General features: G+C 32.1%; 1 protein-coding gene across 16 annotated transcripts in view; it reads right to left on the reverse strand.

Annotated features, from left to right (window-relative positions):
- The window catches only part of LOC139495663 (inositol hexakisphosphate and diphosphoinositol-pentakisphosphate kinase 2-like), a 65,682-nt gene that overhangs the window by 35,735 nt on the left and 4,121 nt on the right, over positions 1 to 25,826 (reverse strand). For 10 of the 16 annotated variants that reach the window (XM_071283968.1, XM_071283974.1, XM_071283983.1 and 7 more), the window contains exons 2-15: positions 23,403 to 23,609; positions 22,674 to 22,881; positions 21,944 to 22,126; positions 18,659 to 18,810; positions 15,561 to 15,662; positions 15,027 to 15,188; positions 11,176 to 11,297; positions 10,381 to 10,482; positions 9,201 to 9,287; positions 8,369 to 8,554; positions 7,793 to 7,878; positions 3,623 to 3,658; positions 1,513 to 1,638; positions 10 to 128 (exon numbers count right to left, since the gene is read on the reverse strand). In XM_071283968.1, coding sequence (XP_071140069.1) covers positions 10 to 128; positions 1,513 to 1,638; positions 3,623 to 3,658; positions 7,793 to 7,878; positions 8,369 to 8,554; positions 9,201 to 9,287; positions 10,381 to 10,482; positions 11,176 to 11,297; positions 15,027 to 15,188; positions 15,561 to 15,662; positions 18,659 to 18,810; positions 21,944 to 22,126; positions 22,674 to 22,881; positions 23,403 to 23,525 — 1,794 coding nt within the window. In that variant the 5' untranslated portion in view covers positions 23,526 to 23,609. Of the gene's footprint in view, positions 1 to 9; positions 129 to 1,512; positions 1,639 to 3,622; positions 3,659 to 6,081; positions 6,162 to 7,792; positions 7,879 to 8,368; positions 8,555 to 9,200; positions 9,288 to 10,380; positions 10,483 to 11,175; positions 11,298 to 15,026; positions 15,189 to 15,560; positions 15,663 to 18,658; positions 18,811 to 21,943; positions 22,127 to 22,673; positions 22,882 to 23,228; positions 23,610 to 25,826 lie in introns of all 16 variants that reach the window. The other 6 variants (XM_071283973.1, XM_071283980.1, XM_071283971.1 and 3 more) reach the window with 4 other exon arrangements.

The following is a 25,826-nucleotide window of genomic DNA, read 5'->3' on the forward strand; positions in this document are numbered from 1 at the left end:
CTGACTTACCTTAGTGAAAGCTGCTGCGGTCATCTGAACTCTTCCTTCGTCTGATGCATAAATTTTCAGGTCATGTCTGAAGGTGCTGTGTAATCTGAGGAAACCAAGTCCTGGTGTCTCAAACTGACCTGTTCACAAGAAAAAAATCAATTGATAATTTTAATTGTTCAGTGGCAAATATTTGATGCAGGAAAACAAAATCAAAAGGAAATAAACTAAATAATGAGGTTTAAATTTAACATATTATGTAAAACTGACCTGTTCAACAAAAAATTCAAATGATGATTAACTGTTTACTTAACATTCAGTGGCAAATATTTGATGCAGGACAAAAAATATTCTAAGGTAAAAAACTAAATGCTGAGATTTGAATTTTTTTCTATTATTAATAAAATCTGTAATACAATTAACACACAGATTTTCAAATGTGTCAAAAGTCAGAAATTTATCAAAAGTATTAAATAAAATTGAGAAAGTGAATGGGGAATGTGTCAAAGCGACAACGACCCGACCATAGAGCAGACAACAGCCGAAGGCCACCAATGGGTCTTCAAAGTAGCGAGAATTCCCGCACCTGTAGGTGTCCTGCAGCTGGCCCCTAAAAATATGTATACTAGTACAGTGATAATGGACTTCATTATTTAAAAGAAATAAGACAAAGACAATCCTGTATCAACTATTCCAATATAAATACACTACAGGTGCCACAGGTGAACCAGGATGGGCTTACTGAAGTTGTGTTTTGAATATCATTGTGTGGCTTTTGGTAGTTCTTCGTTTTTTTGTTATGGCCTTATATTTATTTTTTTACTTATAAATTTGAATTATTGGTGAACCAAATTATCTTATTATGTTGTCTTAAAAATGTTTTTACTTTTACTATTTTCTGAGTGAAGACATAACTTTGCTCATTGTTGAAAGCCATATGGTGACTTATAGTTGTTAGTTTCTGTGTCACTTTATCTCTTGTGTAGAGTTGTCTCTTTGGCAATAACACCACATCTTTTTTATATAAAGAGTTTTCCCCTGTTGTATGCTAGACCAGAATTCCATAGTACTAGGTCACAAACAGTTCATAACAGATACCTAAATACAAGGCAGCTCTGCACATTTTTCCTTAATGCATGTAATGTGTATAAAACCAATGCAATTATTTATGTACGACATCTGCTTAAACTTCTATGTGACCAGTCTTTGCTCAATTCTGTTGTCATAAGGGCTATTCAAAAAAAATGTATGGGGGGTTGGAAGGCACATTGTATTAATAATACATGGGTGATGGGTATCAGAGCAACTTTTCACACTGTAATGCACTATAATTCTCAATTACAATTGTCTGGATGCAGGATGGCGGGTGCTGATAAAAACTGCCTTCCACCCCCCCCCCCCCTCCCCCCCTACATTTTTTTATGGAATAGCCCTAATTACAAACAAAAAGACAAAATTTCTTGAACATTTATTCAAGCTAACAGTTTTAAAAAAAACTGTCTACTTCTTAAAAGTTAACTTTACCCTGACCTCCTGGATAAAGGGTTCTGAATGCTTTCCCAAGATCCTCTGCTTGGATTTTTCCAGCTGGAGTTAGCTCCCCTCCCCATTTAGCAATCAGTAACAAAGATGGCGGTCTAGGAATATCATCTATAATATGCATAAAACAAATATTAAATGTTTTACGAAAATAAAGACACAGAAATATATATTTGTAGATATAATTTGTAGCATGTTCAGATTAAACACTTTATTAAAATTCAGAATCTGTAAACATCACAATAAAACATAAAACCAATGAACAAATAATTTACATATTCAAATTCAAATTATGTTGAAAAATATCATTAATTTTGCTTTTTATTGAAAAATGTATACGAAAATAATTTCATTCTCGCACCCTACGCCTAAATCTTTTTTAATATGTAATTAGCAGTTTTAACAAAACTTTCCTTTAAAATGTTTCAATAATCAAACGCACCAATCAATTGAAATATGACCTTCACAGATTTATTAATGTTGTTAGAAATGAATGTTTAGGTGACATCAACAACAACATTGTTAACGAAAATGATATGATTTCTTATCTGTTCACCAAGATCAAATATAAGTAAAAGATCAGTATCATTACAGAATCACTGTTCGATTTAAATTGATGATTGCAAGCAAGGTCTAAGTACTAATATTCTAAGTAATAATTAGCATGATGAAGCAACCCAGCATTTAGGGACCTGTACGAGGCTAAAAAGAAAATCTGTAAACTGAACCCTTTCCAATTTTTTTTTTTTTTTGTAAAATGATAGTACTATGTAGCACTAAATGGAAAAATCTATAAATTTAACCTGTTCCATTTTTTTGTTTGTGTAAAATGATACTACCATAACTATGTAGGGCTAAAAAGAGAAATCGGTAAATCCTAACCCCTTCCAATTTATGTCTTGTACAAATTATTTCCAAACACATAGCATGAAGCACCAAGCATTTATGGATACCATTGGAACATGATAAGAAAAATATAAAACTTATAACACTTAATTTTATTTTTGTTTGTACAAATGATTTTTTTTTCACACTTAGTATAATAAAGCTCCCATCAATGATTCAAATAAGAGGTTGATAAGGAAAATAAAATCTAATATAAAACCCCTCCATTTACTTATTTTTTTTGGGGGGGGGGGGGGGGGGTGTTAAAATGGGTTTTTTTTTTTGGCATGCTGACGCAACCAGCATTTTAGATACCATACAAGATTCTCAAAGGTAAATCTATAAATCTGAAACCCCTCAATTTTGATTGATGTACAAAGGATTTTTCGTTCCTTGGCATTTTGAAGCACCAAATGTTTATGGATACTAGGAAAATCTACAAATATATGTTTACCCTTAACATTAAAAGCAGCATTAAATGAAGGGAAGGGTTTTAATCAAAACAATGAATGGGAGGCGCAGACAAACAGCAACTTATTCTTGTTGTTATATGGTGGTGTTGCCCATTAAGTTACCTTAAGTTTCCGCCAATTCCATTAGTATTATATCAACATGAATGTACAATATTAAAAAAAGAAATAGTCATGAACAGCTTTTTGTCACTTAATGCAAAAATGTTAACTTATAAATCATCATTTTCAAAATTATTATGATAACTTATAAATTATCATTTTCAAAATTATTATGATAACTTATAAATTATCATTTTCAAAATTATTGTCTTAAATTCTCCATTATTTTTTACCACATACCAGAATTGAATGACAAGCACCAAGGAAAAAAATATACTAATATCCAATTTTGTTGAATCTAAGATCCAAATGTTAATGATGAGATTAATGATAAGCTTCAGAAACGAAGTGATGGCAAGATTAGAATGGATAGTATTTTAATGTTCAGAGTTAATAAAACAATTAATATTAGCTTGTCTCAAATCTATAAATATATATAACTATATCAAAAAAATCATCAAAATTGTATTAGGAACTGCTGCTATTGAGTAATAGGATTTAAGTCTAACTAAAAACCCAATATTTCCTAATAAAAGTAATTTCTTGAATATATAAAAAAAAACATCTAGTTTCAGGGTAAAAGGGAGGTAACTTAATAAGCACACTGCAGCAATGATCAATTCTAAAACTAAAATTACCACCGCTGTCTCCAGTTTCAATTTCTAAGTCAAAAACTGAAATGGTATATATACATATATATATATAAGTTGAAGAAAAAAATTATAGCATACACTGCATTTAAAAATACCATTGACATTTTATTGTCTAATAACTGTCTCTCTTTTAAAGTAAAGAACATGATCTAGATCTTCATGAGAGATTAAGAATTCTTTTGGTTTCACAGAGAGAAAATGAACTCATTAAATCTTACTTAAAGAACAGGATCTCTTATGTTTTCAAAGTGTTTTGATCTAATCATGAGAACTAGTTCTTTTTATCTAAACATGAGAATGAGAATTCTTTCACTTTAAGGGGGTAGACCTTGGTTCAGGGAGATAACTCTTTAAATCAGTTAAGCGTTTGTAAAAGTCAAGTTCACCAATGTTTTTTAAGCATTTACCTGAAACAGATTAAAAATAATCTGTGTAACCTAGAAGCTTAGAATATGTTTTTGAAAATGGTTGACACAAACGTACTGATGATTTTAAGAGTTATTTCCCTTAACCTAGAATGTCAAAATATATTGATGCTGACTACTTGATCAGATAATTTGAAATTTCAATGATATTTTTACTTGCACTGTAGTTTATATGATAATATCATATCTTGAAAGAAGAAACCAATGTTAAATGAATAAATAATAGATATGTATTTTGCATTTTTTCTACCTATTTTAAGTTATTTTCTCTACTTGGAAAGCTACAAGTTTTAAATTAGAAAATTTAACTGTCTCTAGAGAATAAATATTAAATAATTGACAAAGTTGTAGAATCTATATTTCTATATGAAGACTTGGAATATAAAGCCCCGTGTAATTTTGAGTCTAGGTGAACAAATAAATTAAAATTATGTGTCAGCTCACAGAATGTAACAAACAAATTAACGTAATAATGGCAAAGTGTATACATCAAATAACAGCATAAAACATATTCATACATGTACATCATGCATAATTCATATATATATACATACATATATATAATGTATACTGTGGATTCATTATTATTTGTTTGATACCAATTTTCGTGGATTTCGTGGGTACAGGTGAACCACGAAATTAAATGTTCAACGAATAACAAATTTGCTATAGGCTTGTATACAGACTTCAACAATACCACGAAATCAAATATCCACGAACATGTAAGTTTTCTTAATCTACGAAATCAAATATCCACGAACATGTAAGTTTTCTTAATCTACGAAATCAAATATCCACGAACATGCAAGTTTTCTTAATCTACGAAATCAAATATCCACGAACATGTAAGTTTTCTTAATCTACGAAATCAAATATCCTCGAATATGTAAGTTTCCTTAATCCATGAAAATTTGTATCCATGAAAATAAATGAATCCACATTACATTAAAGTTCATATTCATATCTGATAAAAAAAATTCTAATGCAATAATATTCAATATAAAGAAAACAATTCATATATATATAATGAACTTTCAATGTTATATAGAGAAATACTTTTAATAACAATTTTATGTACATGTATATTTATTAAACTGGGAAGGAACAAACAAACAATTAATATTATATGATATTGGTCGCAGATTTTCAATACATTTACTTGCAAACAGCAATTTTATTGGGAAATTAATACAACATTTAACACACCAACTTATCAATTCTGTAATTTCAACAATTACGGGTTTTTTTTTAACTTGTAAACAAAACTGTTGGAACCAACTTTAACTAGAAACTAACATTTCAAAAACGCAATCAAGAGTGACTTTTCAGAACTCATTCACTTTGAAAATTGAAAAATCAACAAAAAAGGGTCTAACTGAAGAGCGTATTTAAATTGAAATGTTTTTTTAAGCTGATGCAATTTTAGGTGAGAAAAAAAATTAACACAACAAATAAATATCTCATTTCTCCCCAGATATTTCATTTAGCATCCTAATAAACACGGAAATTTTAAATTCCATCTTGTTACTAAAAATTATAGCATCACATGTACATCTATAATACATTTTCAAGAAAATCTATTGAAACAGAATAACATTCAGAAATATAACATCATAATATCATGATGCTAAACCAAAACCTAGGGGAGAACACTGTTTTCTATTCATTTGTATTGTTTTTGTTTGTTTTGTTCACACATCGTTGTCAATATAATGGAATTATATGCGACTGTCATACAAGTGAGAGGTTCAGCTAGCTTTAAAACCAGGTTTAATCCACCATTTTCTACATAAGAAAATGCCTGTACCAAGTCATGAATATGACATTTGTCCATTCGTTTGATGTGTTTGAATTTTTGATTTTGACATTTAATTAGGGACTTTCCGTTTTGAATTTTCCTCTGACATCAGTATTTTTGTGATTTTACTTTTTGAAAAGATGTAGAATGAGTTCTGAATTTGTATTTATTTTATAACAAAACCTGTTAATAGTTAAATTCACACAGTTGTGCCTACAAACCCTCACTTGAAGTCCCCAGGGGTCTCCCTGACGGCTGATGTTTTAGCTGTATCTTACGATGGATACCAGTGAATTTGTACCTACGGGTGTTTCAAATCAAAAGTTTATAATTATAAATTATCTCTATCTTCTTAAATAATAACTTGCATGATATACTGTAATTTTAGAAACTTTTGCTGTTTTCATTATTGCAAATATTACATAGGTTTAGATTGTCAAAAATTAAAAATCCCATCTAAAATTCTGATAGCATTTTTTGTGCATACAACTTCTAGAATTCAAAATAAATTTAGCATTTTTTATCCGTGTCAAACAATTAATTGCTATCATAATAATTTGCATACAAAGTTTTCAGAAATTACAGTATATATGTAAATGATTGCAACTTCATTATGAAGGTTTTGAAGCTTAGCAAATTATAACTGTCCTATGCAGCAATAAATCAGCACACAATTTAGGAGTAAATAGGTTAGCAACATTGTTATTCTACTTGCCAAAATAAAGCAACAGCAACAAAAATTAGTTAGTAGATTTGCAATGCTGCATGAAATCTAGAGAAAACTTTGAGTAGATATATATAGGAAGATGTGGTATGAGTGCCAATGAGACAACTCTCCATCCAAGTACATGTAACAACACTAGTACTGGGATCAAAACTTTCACAATCAAAAACCATTGTGGTCATTTAACCATGCTTTACAACAAAATAAAAACAACGGGAAAACATTGGTTGCAAGGTATTATGCAAATAACAAAATATAAGGAATGTAAGCAAACAAAATATTAATTCCACACCAAGCAGCTAAATACAGGATACAAACAAGCTTAAAGGTAACGTGATATGTATAAGCATGCCACCTCCATACTGAAACATGCCACCGTTCACCACAACAATATTAGGACTACACTAATGGTAAACATAGATGTGTAAACTGATTGTCAAATTGTAATGATGAAATTATTATTCATATAATAAAAGTCATTTTTCTAAATATCACTTTGATAAAAAAATTAACGGAAAACCTACTTGACCTGCTAAATAGCATGGATTCTGCTAAATTAAACATATAGGAAAGGGTTTGGTGTTTTGAAATAATATTACAATAGCCAATATATTTGTTTAGCCGATATTCCATTAGGTGGAGGCTACTGTAGCATGTTTTATTAAAAATGAAAATAATAAATCACTCATGAAGACACAATTGGATTCTGTCATTCAATCAACATTTTATTGTGCAAGTTTAATTATTTTTAATACAGCTCATTTGAGGGCCTTTTTATGAAGCATATCTTCCCTATTGACAAAATTACATTTTAAATAATATTCTTACATTTTAATTTATATGCTTAAATCTTAATTGATATACTGATATGCTTCAATTCTAATTGATATGCTGAAGTTTTCCTTTTATAATTTTTATTGAAATAATATAAGCAATCAACAAATAAAATTTAAGCTTCTATCGGCATATCTTAAAAAATCTTAAACGTCCAAGCCCTGTAGAAACAACTATCATTAAACTGAGTATACAGTAGTGTATAATTCACATTCCCTCTTCTACCTATATGTATTGGGTAAAAGAGTGTGTATAATACATGACCAAGTACGGTACGACTTTTTTCCCCTTGTCCCTGAAATTTAGATAAGTATTTTTCATCATTACAATCTGACTACCATTTATACAGTATAAATATTGATGATAGTACCCACCCTCTTCACTAGATGATTTCTTTGGGTTACCATAAGGTTGATACTTCAGTTGAACCTTACGATTTATTCCAGAAAAATGACCGTACCTAAAGATTTTCAAATCAAATATGGTGGTCATAGTAATCACAGATATAATATATTTGTCTTTTAATTTGGGGTCCAAGACCATTATACAGCTATTTACGATTTACTCCCTAACCCATCCCTAACCATAACCATAACCGAGTCATAACCCTGAAGAGACAAGAGTCCTGTAGAGTAAAAGAAGGTCCAATATTTGAGATCTTAGAAAAAAATATCTAAAACATAAACTCCAGATTCAAACTTCTCCCAAAATTATGGCATTTGTCATCATTTAAGATACTTAAACTTAAGTGTGAATGTAAACAGATGTTTGCCAACTTTTGATTCAAATATAAAGTTTGATATTTAAGATAAAGCTGATTTGATTCATACTGGAATAATTCTTTAGTACCTATTTAATGAGAATTTTCAGTTCAGATGAGCATTTTTTTCACTTATAGAAAGCATGAATTTGATGACATTTTACAAGTCAAATCCTTGAGTAATACGTACATTTCTAGTACCAGTTTGAGTTGTTGTAACTTGACCTTTTTCTCCGCTATCTCAGGATCACTATTAGCATGGTGCTCATCTAACAAAAATCTTGCTATGTCTAGCACTTCCTGTAATTGTTTTGGCTTCTTTAGTTTTAAGTGACCAGTCCTGTATCCGTCATACTTTTTAAATAATTCAAAGAACCTATTAAAAAGAAAAACATGAAAAAGTATTAGCAATTGCAGCAATAAATGGTAGTTTGGAGGGGAAATAAAAGACCACAGTTTTATGCCAGGAGGAAATCTTTCAATAATAGTTGAAGTAATCAACATAAAAATCAATATATATGTATGTGTACTAATAAATCCAAAGTTGTCTCATTGGCAATCATACCACATTTAATTTTAATTTTATAATAAATAAAAAAAAAAATTATTTCAGCCACACCCATTTTCAATACTTTCTGGTACAGCAGTTCAAAAAAAGTGTGCGTCGGATGTTCTTGGACCTGACTTTCATTGGAGTGGATTTTTCAATTTTAAATGACCTACCATATTTCACACTGATACAGGACCATTTAATCTTTATGGAGGACCATTAGCTAGCTGTGAATCACCATTTCAGAATCTAATGCAGTCTGTGTAATATTTTCAAAAGCCTACATCAAAATGTTGTGATTGGTTTAAAACGATAAAAACAATGGAAATTGGGCCAATGACGTTATGTTATTTTCATTTTGGTGTACGAACAATGAGATTACCCATAGGCCTTTAGATTCTGAAAAGACAAATTGTAACCTTCTTTATTCTAATTGTTTTCATGTAATCTGTACATGTAATGTGATGCTTACCTTTTATGTTTGACTTCCATCTTCATTTTCTGTTTAGGAGTTCTGTCACCATGGCGAATAACAGCTACCACACAACGTAGTTCCATCCTAAAATATGGTCAAATGTATTCATCAAATTTCTCTTTTATTCTTCAAAAAATCAGATATATACCCACAACATTAAAACCTTTTCATGTTAGGGATATTATGTCAAAATACAATTGGAAGGGTTAGAAGCAATGTTTAAATTGTTGGTGTGGGTCAGGAGCCATTTAATGGATGCACAACTACACAAAGAAAGCATGAAAGTTATGTATAAATTTAAAGTCCCTTGCCCATTCATTAAAATGGAACAGTCCTTGATATTATATGCTGTTCCTGCTGTTATATAAAGGCACATTTGTTATCAAACAAAAGCTCCAAAAAAATTTCCAATAATCGTTCATTGTTTACTTAAAAGTTTTTTTAGTTCGTATATTGCAAATCATTTTTAACCGACAATTGTTACTTTTTTACCTATAATTGTTAACTTATTATAAATTGTGACTTGAATAGTTGTTTCCTTGGAATGTGCACTCATACAACATCTTCCTATTCATATTATGGTCCATTATACTTTACATGGACCCTAATAATTCACTTGAACAGTCCCTGATTTGAGAGGTACTTTAGAATAAACTTAAATGGACCCTGTAGACAAAGGAATAACTGAAAGTGACTCAAATTAAGCACACCCTTTAACATACATATACATGACACTTAAACAGACTTTGATCTGATAAACAATTAAACTTTTAAGTCATTTTTGACGCTGCTGTGGTGAGCTGTGTTTACTTACATGGACCCTGATGTTGTAGGCACCACTGGCATACCTTCTGGAGCTGAACCTAGAACCCAGGGTATATGTAACTGCGGAGCTTTGGCTCTCATTACTTACATGGACCCTGATGTTGTGGGCCTGTTTACTTACATGGACCCTGATGTTGTAGGCACCACTGGTAGATCTCTACAAGCTGAACCTAGAACCCATGGTATATGTAACTGTGGAGCTTTGGCTCTCGTTACTTACATGGACCCTGATGTTGTAGGCACCACTGGTATATCTTCTGGAGCTAAACCTAGAACCCATGGTATATGTAACTGTGGAGCTTTGGCTCTCATAACTTACATGGACCCTGATGTTGTGGGACTGTTTACTTACATGGACCCTGATGTTGTAGGCACCACTGGGATGTCTTCTGGTGCTGAACCTAGAACCCATGGTATATGTAACTGTGGCGCTTTGGCTCTCATTATCATAGTTCTGAAATATTAAAAGAAAATGTAAACATGATTTATTTTTCATTAGATGTAAAGGTATTTGCACTGAATCTTTTTTGTAGTAAGTCAGGAATCTAATGTTCAGTAGTTATCATTTGTTGATTTGGTTTATAAGTGTTTCTCTTTTTTACATAGATTAGACCGTTGGTTTTCCCATTAGAATGGTTTAACACTAGTCATTGTTGGGGCCCTTTACAGATTGCTGTTTAATGTGAGCCAATGCTCCTTGTTGAAGACTGTACTTTGACATACCGTATAAAGTTTTTTTTTTACAAATTGTGACTTGGATGGAGAGTTGTCTCATTGTCACTCATACCACATCTTCTTATACCTATTATATAATAACTTGATAAAATTGTTCAGAATTCATTAGAAATATGTAATATAGCAAGAAAAATCTGTGTATATATTTGTGAAGGAAATGAAGACACATTTTTTTTTCTTTAAATCAAAATTTAAAGGGATCGTTTGTTATAGAAAATTTAAACTACATCATTTAAAAATCAAGACCATACAGTGACCTTTAATTCCTTAAAAAGCTTTTGTTATTGGAATTGCTTTCTCATTATCAGTGACCTCATATCTAATTATTCATATAAAACTGAACATTTAATTTTGATATTGTTGATATTTTTAAAGAAGATTTTTTTTATTTGTGTTACAGTATTTTACTTACCCCAAGATTTTGGCACAATCATCATAATATTTCGTTGAGTTTTTGACAAAACTAAAACCATTGACATCACAAACATAAGACTGTCCATTAGCTCTCAGTAAGTCAAATCCACATACATTTTGCTGCAAAAAAATATGTTGTCATTGATATGGTTATATTTATAAATTTACTGTTTACAAATTTTTGATTTTTTTGAAATACTAAGGCTTTTCTACCTCAGGCATAGATTACCTTAGCTGTATTTGGCAAAATTTTTAGGAATTTTGGTCCTCAATGCTCTTCAACTTCATACTTTATTTGGCCTTTTTAACTTTTTTGGATTCGAGCGTCACTAATGAGTCTTTTGTAGACAAAACACGCGTCTGTGTATATACTAAATTTAGTCCTGGTATCTATGATGAGTCTATTCAAGTTAACAAGTTTTTACAAAAACATGTATGTTTGATTTAGATACCTCTACTTGTACACTTATATAAATATATGTCTAAAGATTTGTGCAATGATACTGATAACAAAAATTGCATTGATTTTCCGAAGTGGAATCTAATGATTTTCAACCATATAAATTGTAACTGACTTTTAAATTAACCTGCAAAAAGATGGTATTTTTTTTTATATGTGACATTATAAGGCATCGTTTCATAAATATTTTTTCTAGACTTCACAATGGAAAATTCAGAGGATTAGACGAAAATATGAGGTCATATTTGAACTTTGACCAATAAAGAAACAATGCATGATTATAAAACTAGAGGCTCTCAAGAGCCTGTGTCGCTCACCTTAGTCTATGTGCATATTAAACAATGGACACAGATTAATTCATGACAAAATTGTGTTTTGGTGATGGTGATGTGTTTGTAGATCTTACTTTACTGGACATTCTTCTTGCTACAATTATCTCTATCTATAATGAACTTGGCCCAGTAATTACAGTGGAAAATATATTCTAACAAGAATGTGTCCAAAGTACACGGATGCCCCACTCGCACTATCCTTTACCATGTTCCATGGACCGTGAAATTGGGTAATAATCTAATTTGGCATTAAAATTAGAAAGACTATACTATAGTACATAGAACATATGTACTAAGTTTCAAGTTGATTGGACTTCAATTTTATCAAAAACTACCTTGACCAAAAACTTTAACCTGAAACTCCTACTTTCATTTTCTATGTTTAGTGGACCGTGAAATTGGGGTCAAAAGTCTAATTTGGCTTAAAATTAAAAAGATCATATCATAAGCAACAAGTTTACTAAGTTTCAAGTTGATTGGACTTCAGCTTCATCAAAAACTACCTTGACCAAAAACTTTAACCTGAAACTCCCACTTTTATTTTCTATGTTCAGTGGACCGTGAAATTGGGGTCAAAAGTCTAATTTGGCTTTAAAATTAAAAAGATCATATCATAAGCAACAAGTGTACTAACAACTAAGTTTCAAGTTGATTGGACTTCAGCTTCATCGAAAACTACCTTGACCAAAAACTTTAACCTGAACGGACGCACAGACGGACGGACGGACAAACGGAAGCACAGACGGATGAATGGAGCCACAGACCAGAAAACATAATGCCCCTCTACTATCGTTGGTGGGGCATAAAAATTTACAAAAATTTATTGAAATTGTTAAAAAATGACTATAAAGGGCAATAACTCCTTAAGAAATAAACTGACAATTTTGGTCATGTTGACTTATTTGTAGATCTTACTTTGCTGAACATTATTGCTGTTTACAGTTTATCTCTATCTATTATAATATTCAAGATAATAACCAAAAACTGCAAAATTTCCTTAAAATTACTAATTCTGGGGCAGCAACCCAACAACAGGTTGTCTGTTTTGTCTGAAAATTTCAGGGCAGATAGATCTTGATCTAATAGATTATTTTATCCAATGTCAGATTTGCTATAAATACTTTGGTTTTAGAGTTAAAAGCCAAAATCTACATTTTACCCCTATGTTCTATTTTTAGCCATGGCGGCTATCTTGGTTGGTTGGCAGGGTCACGCCACACACTTTTAAAACTAGATACCCAAATGATGGTTGTGGCCAAGTTTGGTTAAATTTGGCCCAGTAGTTTCAGAGGAGAAGATTTTTTTAAAAGAATACTAAAATTTTAGAAAAATGGTTAAAAATTGACTATAAAGGGCAATAACTCCTTAATGGGTTAACTGACAATTTTGGTCATGTTGACTTATTTGTAGATCTTACTTTGCTGAACATTATTGCTGTTTATAGTTTATCTCTATCTATAATAATATTCAAGATAATAAGCAAAAACTGCAAAATTTCCTTAAAATTACTAATTCAGAGGCAGCAACCCAACAACGGGTTGTCCAATTTGTCTAAAAATTTCAGGGCAGATAGATCTTGACCTAATAGATTATTTTACCCCTGTCAGATTTGCTCTAAATACTTTGGTTTTAGAGTTATATGCCAAAATCTACATTTTACCCCTATGTTCTATTTTTAGCCATGGCGGCCATCTTGGTTGGTTGGCAGGGTCACTCCACACATTTTTTAAACAAAACACCCAAAGATGATTGTGGCCAAGTTTGGATTAATTTGGCCCAGTAGTTTCAGAGGAGAAGATTTTTGTAAAAGATAACTAAGATTTACGAAAAATGGTTAAAAATTGACTATAAAGGGCAATAACTCCTAAAGGGGTCAACTGACCATTTCGGTCATGTTGACATATTTGTAAATCTTACTCTGCTGAACATTATTGCTGTTTACGGTTTATCTCTATCTATAATAATATTCAAGATAATAACCAAAAACAGTAAAATTTCCTTAAAATTACCAATTTAGGGGCAGCAATCCAACAACGGGTCGTCCGATTCATCTGAAAATTTCAGGGCAGATATATCTTGACCTGATTAACAATTTTACCCATATCAGATTTGCTCTAAATGCTTTGGTTTTTGAGTTATAAGACAAAAACTGCATTTTACCCCTATGTTCTATTTTTAGCCATGGTGGCCATCTTGGTTGGTTTGGAGGGTCACTGGACACAATTTTTAAAATAAATACCCCAATGATGATTGTGGCCAAGTTTGGTTAATTTGGCCCAGTAGTTTCAGAGGAGAAGATTTTCGTAAAAGAATACTAAAATTTATGAAAAATGGTTAAAAATTGACTATAAAGGGCAATAACTCTTAAAGGGGTCAACTGACCATTTCGGTCATGTTGACTTATTTGTAAATCTTACTCTGCTGAACATTATTGCTGTTTACAGTTTATCTCTATCTATAATAATATTCAAGATAATAACCAAAAACAGTAAAATTTCCTTAAAATTACCAATTTAGGGGCAGCAACCCAACAACGGGTTGTCTGATTCATCTGAAAATTTCAGGGCAGATAGATCTTGACCTAATTAACAATTTGACTCCTGCCAGATTTGCTCTAAATGCTTTGGTGTTTGAGTTATAAGCCAAAAACTGCATTTTACCCCTATGTTCTATTTTTACCCATGGCGGCCATCTTGGTTGGTTTGGCGGGTCACCGGACTAGATACCCCAAAGATGATTGTGGCCAAGTTTGGTTAAATTTGGCCCAGTAGTTTCAGAGGAGAAGATTTTTGTAAAAGTTAAAGATGACGGACGACAGACGACGACGACGACGGACGACGACAGACGACGCCGGACGACGGACGCCAAGTGATGAGAAAAGCTCACTTGGCCCTATGGGCCAGGTGAGCTAAAAATTATAAAACTGTATCTATCTATCTTGGTATTTCTGCTATCAGTCACAACTTCTGACTATTACGTGCCGTTGCATGTGTGGCATGCGCATGCTGTAGATAAAGGTATCAATCAGGTAAGAATAACAGAGAGTAATTCACTTACTTTAAAGGCAAGACAGACTTTCCTGGCAAGTAGTTTATCTTTGGCACTAAGTATGACAGGATAACGGATTTCTTTACCACTCTTATCTCTCTCAACCTTCCCATCCAATGCTGGAGATTTCCTGGCTTCAGCATGGGCATAATCTGGACCAACTGTATAAACCTGTTTTTAAAGTACAGCCAAAATTATGTAAATGAAATTATTTATTCAATATGTTCAACAGCAAATATAGTCTGGTGACATTTGAATGTATCTGGTATAAAAATAAATGCAGTCAAATCGAATGGTTTTACATTAGTCATTTATAGCATACTGTTTGTTGTGAGCCAAGGTTCCATGATGAGGGCTTTATTTTTACCTATAATGGTTTACTTTAACAAATTATGACTTGGATAAAGTGTTGTCTCAGTAGCACTCATACCACATCTTCTTCTATCTAAATATATATAAATATACTGCCATAATATAGTTAATACAGATGAAAGTGGTGTTAAACAACAACAATCAATCAATACTAATCATAACAATAATTACCTTGACATCAGTTCCGTCTGTTGGCATAAATTCTTCATAGATATAAGATCCTTTATTCCGTAAGTAACTACAGTTGGAATATATACTACTTCTTGAACCAATCTATTAAGAAATGAATTAACTGTCTTTAAGCTATAGTGCCCTTCTACTTCAATAAATACCATATAAACTTTCTACATTTTCATTTAGAATTTTTTTTTATGCACACATTTCTACTATAAACATGATAAATGTTATTTAACTCGATAAATATTTAAACAAGACAATAAAAGACACAAAGAATCATTTAAGGTAGCACAATACAAAGATTTTTCATCCCCAATCAGACACCTTTAAACTGATGTAATTCCACTCATCTTTCTTTAAATTTTATAAATGAGGTACCAAAAGAAAGAAGAAGGATTAATCTTTCAAATTATGATAATTTCGTTATGACATAATTATTACATAATTAATTGTTATGTAATAAGTTGCCATATTGTGATGTCCATACTTGAATGAATTTAGCTTCTTTGTTATTCATAGCATCCCAAAATAATTTATAGATTCTTGCACAACACAGTTTGACCTCCAAAACTGTGTCTCAGATTTTTCCTATTGCATTTCATTCTCTCATAAATCTTCAATGAAGTTTGCAACATCAATTCATAAGTGACCACCAAATTCAATTGGGTATAAAATTTGTTCTATTGATGTTTTGGGAAATCTGAGACACAGTTTTGGAGGTCAAGCTGTGTTGTACAAGAATCTATAAAATATTTTGGGATGCTATGAAGAACAAAGAAGCTAAATTCATTCAAGTGTGGACATCACAATATAGCAACTAATTACATAATAATTAATTATGTAATAATAATGTCATAATGAAATTATCACAATTTGAAAGATTAATCTTTCTTCTTTCTTTTAATACCTCATTTATAAAATATAAAGAAGGATGAAATGAATTACATCAGTTTAAAGTTGCCTGATTGGGAGTGAAAAAATCTTTGTATTGTGCTACCTTAATTCCTAAATATCATTTACCAATGCTGTCTCAGGCACATACACCTAATAAGGGGGTCTCATTGGGGGGTTATGATCTTGGATCCTGCTTACTGTTTGGTCAGATTCCTGTATCCCACTTACACTATGTACCTAAGCAATTCTCATTTTTTTGTAATTCCCTCCCCGCTAGACTTCATTTCCTGTTTTCACAGTACAATAATTTGACTTTCACGTGTCACACTTACAAAAAATCAGCAATCCCTTGTCACGCCTAGACCCCAATGAGGCCGGCTAATAAACCTTTATTCACCTAATCTATCATTGGAATTGTGGGTAATTTCATTACCGTCTTTAAGTCTGTATAGTACGCAGGTTTTAACCCTGGGATAGATTTCTGAGAAGAGGGGTGAACAGGGTTCTCGTTAAGACATGTATATGGGTCCTTAATGCTTGAAAATCGAAAAAGATGCGTCATTTTTGAAACCTGTGAGTCCTTAAGACCCATCCTCATTGTATCCCCTTAATAGTCCCAAACACATCTTTTTGCCTAAAGGTTTCATGATCGTCAACATGGTTTTGACAATAAAGCTAAACCAGAAGTCGACGTTGAGAAAAATTTATGTGATGCTTAGATCAATATTTTTGTTGATTGATAACTAATTCTTTTAGATTAAACGTATTTCATCCTTAAATATAATAATGCTATTCAAACTAATTAATAAGTTTGTAATAGTGGCCAATTTAAAAAAAAAAAGTATTTGAAAAGCGTGAATATTTCCATGTGTTGAACATCAGGTACATATCAATTGAACAAAAAAGTAAATTTCATGCATACATTAATTTTTAGACTTTTTTTCAGGTAAAGAAACTCAGCCATTAAGCCAGGTGCTGGGGTGGTCAGGAAGAAAACATTTTTGTAATGATTAATATTTAATTGAGCACTAATTTATCAACATAAATGCTACAATTCATTTATCTATAGATTGTGTATTTAAGAATATTCATAATGAATCTGTATTCTGTACAAGATTCACCGACTACGATTTGCATTTAAAGAACTTCCTGATAAATTATATCCTGTTGTTTACAATCAAACACATCTGTGAATACAATAAAGAATCATACATTGTTTTCTAAGTTATTTATTCTGCAACAATATTTTTATTATCCTGTAATCAACAAGGACTGAAGTTCAATTCGTCCCAGAAAAAAAATTTGTTTTCAATGGATGTATTTTACAGAGTTTTTCCATAAAGTCTCTGCCTACAAAGCATGAGAGGAAACTTTTTTTTCTCAAGTTTCAAAGGTAAAAAGGGGGGTGCTTATTATGCATGGGTGCGTTTTATACATACCAAAAGACGGTATTCCTGTATATCAAAGGGAAAATAATATTACTCCTTTTATTTTATATGTATAGATTATCAATTAATGGTTCCTCAAACCAATTGGAGTTTCTCTGCTACAATCTCATTGAAGGGTGACATTGATATGAGATGTGGCATAAAAAACAAGAATGTGTCCACAGTACACAGATGCCCCATATCATAAGGAATATATGTCTACTAAGTTTCAAGTTGATTGGACTTCAACTTCATCAAAAACTACCTTGACCAAAAACTTTAACCTGAAACGGGAAAGACCGACTGACAAACAGACAAACATACGAACGAACGGACGCACAGACCAGAAAACATAATGCCCATAAATGAGGCATAAACAAGAATGTGTCCCCAGTACACGGATGCCCCATCCGCACTATCATTTTCTATGTTCAGTGGACCGTGAAAATGGGGTTAAATCTCTAATTTGGAATTAAAATTAGAAAGATCATATCATACAGAACATATGTACTAAGTTTCAAGTTGATTAGACTTCAACTTCATCAAAAACTACCTCGACCAAAAACTTTAACCTGAAGCGGGACAGACGGACAAACGAACGAACGGACGGACGAACGGACGCACAGACCAGAAAACATAATGCCCATAAATGGGGCATAAAAAATAACTGCTATGAAAGTTCCACTAGTGCTGAAAGTGGTGTTAAACACCAATCAATCAATCAATCAATCAAATATGGTTCACCCTAACACATATTTTTAAAGATGTTACCTTCCTAAACAACCTCTGGCTGCCTCCCCCCGCTGCAGCAGGGAAGTAGATATAAACATTATGGTCCTCAGCTGATACAGGTTTCTCCACAAATGGTTTATGGAAGACTTGATTCTCAATCTCTATAGCATCTTCATTGTCAGTGATGGTATCTGTGAAGCAAATAAATATCTATTTTAAACAAAATGTAAAAGACACAATAGCTTATAAAACACTCCTAATTAAACTTATCTGAGTAATGCAGAGCCACAAATATATAACTAGGGGTAATCTCAGATGATCTGGAAAGGTACAAAAATCCTGCTCCACATGTGGTAAGCCACCATGTGTTGAATTGTTCATGGCAAAAATAATATTGTGACAAGTAATTGCAAACATGTCAATGTCATCTTCACTTACATTAATAAAGTTGGAATATGTCAAAACAAACAGCCACTAAGTTATCTGGGAAAAAAGTTTCAGTAAGAATAAGTTGTTTTACAGTCTGGTTGAGTTAAACCTGTTTAATAGACTTATCTTTACTTTACAGTAATACAGTAGACATGTCATTTAACCCTCTTGTTGGACTAAAAGTTAGCTGATAAAGACCAAGGGTCGGTTTCACAAAAAAACTTACGACCATGATTGATCGTAAGTCATGTACAATTCAGTATACTTAAGATCAATCTTAGTCGTAAGTTTTTTTGTGAAACCGACTCCAGGTCCACACAACTTCATTTTGGATTTTAAAAATATAAAGATTCAACATAAAACAAGATCTTTACAGAACCCTTTTCAAACCCTTTTACCATTGTTATGCAAAAATTAGTAAGAATACAAGAATGTGTCCCAAGTACACGGATGCCCCATCCACACTATCATTTTCTATGTTCAGTTGACCGTAAAAATGGGATAAAATCTCTAATTTTGCATTAAAATTACAAAGATCATATCATAGGGAACATGTTTACTAAGTTATATGTTGATTGGATTCAAATTCATCAAAAACTAACTCGACCAAAAACTTTAACCTGAAGCTGGACAGACGAACAGACAAACAGACGGACAAAGAACGACCGAACGGACGCACAGACCAGAAAACATAATGCCCATAAATGGAGCATAACAACATAAAACAAGATCCTAACAAATAATACTAAAAGTACAAGAAATCAAATGGTCACTATTATCCCTTTTACCAATTTTAGGCTAAATACATAACCTTTAAAAAAAATTGGACTGAAAAATGAACTATGTAAAAACAAAGTGAACAGTTATTTAGTGAATGATAAACAATACCAGCCACAAACTTACACATTTCTATTTTAAGAACTTACAAGAGGTAGATAATGGTCCTTTGTCTCTATTGAGAACAGAGTATTGTGGATTGTAATATTAAGAACTTACAAGATGTAAAACAATGGTCCTTTGTCTCTATTGAGAACAGAGTACCATGGATTGTAATATTAAGAACTTACAAGATGTAGACAATTGCCCTTTGTCCCTATTGAGAACAGAGTATCATGGATTGTAATTTTAAGAACTTACAAGATGTAGACAATAGTCCTTTGTCCCTATTGAGAACAGAGTATCATGGATTGTAATTTTAAGAACTTACAAGATGTAGACAATAGTCCCTTGTCCCTATTGAGAACAGAGTATCATGGATTGTAATTTTAAGAACTATTAAGATGTAGACAATGGTCCTTTGTCCCTATTGAGAACAGAGTATCGTGGATTGTAATGTTTTACAACTTACAAGATGTAGATAATGGTCCTTTGTCTCTATTGAGAACAGAGTATCATGGATTGTAATTTTAAGAACTTACAAGATGTAGACAATAGTCCCTTGTCCCTATTGAGAACAGAGTATCATGGATTGTAACTTTAAGAACTTACAAGATGTAGATAGTGGTCCTTCGTCTCTATTGAGAACAGAGTATCGTGGATTGTAATTTTAAGAACTTACAAGATGTAGACAGTGGTCCTTTGTCTCTATTGAGAACAGAGTATCATGGATTGTAATTTTAAGAACTTACAAGATGTAGACAGTGGTCCTTTGTCTCTATTGAAAACAAAGTATCGTGGATTGTAATGTTTTACAACTTACAAGATGTAGATAATGGTCCTTTGTCTCTATTGAGAACAGAGTATCATGGATTGTAATTTTAAGAACTTACAAGATGAAGATAATGCTCCTTTGTCTCTATTGAGAACAGAGTATCATAGATTCCGATTGTAATTTTAAGAACTTACAAGATGTAGAAAGTGGACCTTTGTCTCTATTGAGAACAGAGTACCATGGATTGTAATTTTAAGAACTTACAAGATGTAGACAGTGGTCCTTTGTCTCTATTGAGAACAGAGTATTGTGGATTGTAATTCTAAGAACTTACAAGATGTAGACAGTGGTCCTTTGTCTCTATTGAGAACAGAGTATCATGGATTGTAATTTTAAGAACTTACAAGATGTAGACAGTGGTCCTTTGTCTCTATTGAGAACAGAGTATTGTGGATTGTAATTCTAAGAACTTACAAGATGTAGACAATGGTCCTTTGTCTCTATTGAGAACAGAGTATCATGGATTGTAATTTTAAGAACTTACAAGATGTAGACAATAGTCCTTTGTCTCTATTGAGAACAGAGTACCATGGATTGTAATTTTAAGAACTTACAATATGTAGACAATGGTCCTTTGTCTCTATTGAGAACAGAGTATCGTGGATTGTAATTTTAAGAACTTACAAGATGTAGACAATGCTCCTTTGTCCCTATTGAGAACAGAGTATTGTGGATTGTAATTTTAAGAACTTACAAGATGTAGACAATGGTCCTTTGTCTCTATTGAGAACAGAGTATCATGGATTGTAATTCTAAGAACTTACAAGATGTAGACAGTGGTCCTTTGTCTCTATTGAGAACAGAGTATCATGGATTGTAATTTTAAGAACTTACAAGATGTAGACAGTGGTCCTTTGTCTCTATTGAGAACAGAGTATTGTGGATTGTAATTCTAAGAACTTACAAGATGTAGACAATGGTCCTTTGTCTCTATTGAGAACAGAGTATCATGGATTGTAATTTTAAGAACTTACAAGATGTAGACAATAGTCCTTTGTCTCTATTGAGAACAGAGTACCATGGATTGTAATTTTAAGAACTTACAATATGTAGACAATGGTCCTTTGTCTCTATTGAGAACAGAGTATCGTGGATTGTAATTTTAAGAACTTACAAGATGTAGACAATGCTCCTTTGTCCCTATTGAGAACAGAGTATTGTGGATTGTAATTTTAAGAACTTACAAGATGTAGACAGTGGTCCTTTGTCTCTATTGAGAACAGAGTATCGTGGATGAGGTATCCCATGCTTTATCAGAGTCTTGTAGACCTCTCTTCTATCCAGTAAAGTGTACTGTGATTCTAGATCATTAATGACAAATGGCTTTCTTAGGTTTGTGTATGCAATAGCCTTATCTAAAGGAAATCCTAAAAATATAAAAATAACATATAAACAGTCTTATATGCACAAGTGCTTTAATGTATGAATGCTAAGACATTTTGTCATTTCAGGGCATTAAGCTGACTATGCAGAATGGGTTTTACTCATTGTTAAAGGCCATACTAGAATTTACAGTTGTTAATGTCTGTGTCATATATATGGTATCTTGTGGAAAGCTATCTCATTGGTAATTATACCACATCTTATTATTTACATCAGGAGAGTTTGAAATGATTTTTTGCTTGATTTACAAGTAATTAAAAAAAAATGAAAAAATTGTGGATTCCAACTCCCTGAACTCAACTTCTAGATCTGTTATTCAAAGGGTGACATAATTGTTTCCCTCAGAGGACCAACAATACATTAACTTTACCCAATACCCTTTGATTTTTTTATAATCCAATGTTAAAGTTTTATCATTTGGTCTCTTGTGAATAGTTTTCTCATTTAATTGGCCACCATACCACATCTTCCAATAAAAGTTCCAATAATATATAAATTCTAAAAATACTTGACATAAATATTAAAACCTACCTGCAGAAAAGAAAGAGATAAGAACATCAACAATGGGCCATTCTTCTACTGGACTATTGAGGATTACATCTTCATCAAATAATAGTGTATTTAGCTGCATATGTTTATGGAGTCGAGTCAGGATTTCATTCATTGGTTTGGAGTTCGATTTCTTACTCATAGCACAGATACCTACAGTGATTTTCTTCATTTCATCTAGGTAGTGTTCCTTTGTAATAAAAATAACAAAGTATTAAAGCTGTATTTCAAAATGTGAGGATTGACATGTTTCAGATGGACAGACAGAGAGCATTACAATTGTTACATGTAGCCATCATGGCACACTACAAATGCACTAATATAGCATAATTTTGTGCATAGCAAAATTTAAACTAAGGTTTTTTAGGTTAATAAAAGCATATTTTAAAAGTTATGAAAAAAGATAAGTTAATACATGTACTAGTTCAGTAATTGTGTAGCAAATATTTATATGTAAATTAAAAAACACTTTTTACATGCCTTGTGTAATATTTATCAATTTTTGTCCTGGATTGAAGAGGACATAAAATTTCTTACATTCTGAGGAAGTCCTGGCTTGACTAGGATATCTTCCCCCATAAAGATATCTACTTACATTCTGAGGAAGTCCTGGCTTGACTAGGATATCTTCCCCCATAAAGATATCTACTTACATTCTGAGGAAGTCCTGGCTTGACTAGGATATCCTCCCTCATAAAGTTATCTACTTACATTCTGAGGAAGTCCTGGCTTGACTAGGATATCTTCTCCCATAAAGAAGACAGGCCTGACATCCTCCACAGGAGAGGCATCTGCTTTCTCATTGACATCCATATTCTCCCAACCTTCTGCCATTCAACTTTTCATCATTTCACTTAATCTGTCATAATTTTATTAATGGTGATTTTAATTTTGTCCTTCTGTAAAGAATTCAGGAACCTGTAATGACAATTAACATATGAAAATAGAAAAACTTAAGGCTTCAACATTTGTCCAAGGAACCTGCATTTCTAGCAAACCACCATACATGAAGTCAATAAAGTCACTTTTAATTAAGGTCATTTAAATTTATTTCAGTCAGGCCTCTCATTAAGGGTTTTTTAAGGCATTTCAGAGATTGATGACTTTTTAGTCATGGCAGGTCCATCAGTGAATTTATAATTTCCCTCTGCATGACAAAATACAGCAAGGAATGACATAAAATTTACCTTATATTCAGACTTTTGATATAAAATTAATTTGCACAGTATATGTAGAATATTGGAATCTAAGTAATTCTTTATTATCTTTATATCTTTATCAATATTTGAAAAAGGTTTATCAAACTTTAATGCCCTTAATAATAATATCATTGTTTAAAGTAGGGAGAACAAACTCAGAGGGAACAGAATCAGGGTGAACTGACCCAATTCCACCCAGTAGCCCAGGCTTGTAAAATTGCTGCCAGGCCTGTAAAATAATCACTACAGGCATGACAGGGGCACTGAAGCCAACAGACTTAAGTTTTCCCAAATTGAGCTCCAAAACAGTCAAATTTGCTCAACAAATATAACTTTTACAGACATTGTCCAACTGGGCCAGGCATGAACATTAACACTTTTGACGACCAGTTGAATATATATGTCATAGACATACATGTATTAGCGTACATCGGCGAATATGAAATTTGGGTATCTGGATGATTCGTTCCAACTCAGATTCGTACCAACAAATTCGTCCCAAGTTGCTTCATCAGTTCGTTCCAACTTTTCCAATCAAAGAGCAGATTGCTCTGAGGGATACGATTGCCGTTGTCATTGACACATGTATACATATAGCTGGATAATATTATTTTCAAAACTAATTCAACTGCACATTTAAAATAGTTACAAAATAGCCAATCACGGATAAAAGTGTATGAACGATGTAATCAGCACTATGTTTTATTTTTGTACTATCAATTCCAAGTTTACTTTCCAGAGAATCAGACTGAGAGAAGGTATTTCACTTCGTATCTTATTACCTATTTTCCTACGTTAATTCTAGGAGGAACAATCCTAACTCTTTAAATATTTAATTTCCTTTGGGTCAGTGATCATGACTCCTTTCCGTACACATTTATCGGTTTAAAATGCGATCGTTTTTAATATAATACGACGTTTATTGACAGAACAAGCTAATACTCAGAATTCACAGCAGTTACTTCCGGAAGGGAGACAACTCGAAACGATAATATGGAAGACTCCATTTCTTCTGAAGGGGTGTTCTACGATGATGACTACATTTATTTTAATTTAAATGATGCATATGATTTAAAATTATGCAACAACAATAACCTTCAATAGCAGACATACATAGAAAAGATCCCATGAGTTATAAATTAATTAATTGAGTGGAGAATCCAGAGCAACCATTCAATCTAAAACCCCTTGAAGTCAAGAAAACTATACGCATGCGCATAATTTCCAAAACAAACCCTGGAGCAAGAACGTATATTAAATGTTTGTTAAACGACCTAGATGGTTCTCTATTTCTTTATGGAAGTACAATCTCAAATATCAGTTTCATAACGGTAACATATAAGAAAAACTCCACTTCAGTTCTTAAATGACGGAAGTAGATTAATCGGAATTCAGAGAACTCTCGCATTTTATCAAAACTGGGAATTCCCTCTGACGTGTTTCTAAATTTATAAAAATACTAAATATAAATACTGCTTAATTCTGATTTTCCGTGTTGTTTAAAACACGCATATAAGTCAAGGGAATTATCAAACATGAAGATTATGAAAAGAACATTATAGGAAAGTTGTTTAAGTTCAATCCCTTTGTTTGTTTTTACCTTTTAAAGCAAGACAATCATAAGAATCTGAGATATTCCTTAATGTTTAGAATAAAACGATTGACGTGAGGGCAATGCTCTGAGCCACCGGTATAAGTCTACAGATTGCTTGAAAGCAATCGTATCCCAAAAACTGGTCAGTTCGTTCCAACTTATTCAAGAAAAGTATTAAACAATATTAACCATTTAAATAGCTTTATTATTTTAATTTTTAATGCTGTACTTATAAAAAATGAATATAAATATGTATCTAAAAAAATTCTATGGTTTATTAATTGGGAAGAACGATATATTGGGCATGATATATATTGAGAATTATTAATTGTTAAGGTAAGT

The sequence above is a fragment of the Mytilus edulis genome, chromosome 11 (genome assembly GCF_963676685.1).
Source record: "Mytilus edulis chromosome 11, xbMytEdul2.2, whole genome shotgun sequence".
Taxonomy (NCBI): Eukaryota; Metazoa; Mollusca; class Bivalvia; order Mytilida; family Mytilidae; genus Mytilus; species Mytilus edulis.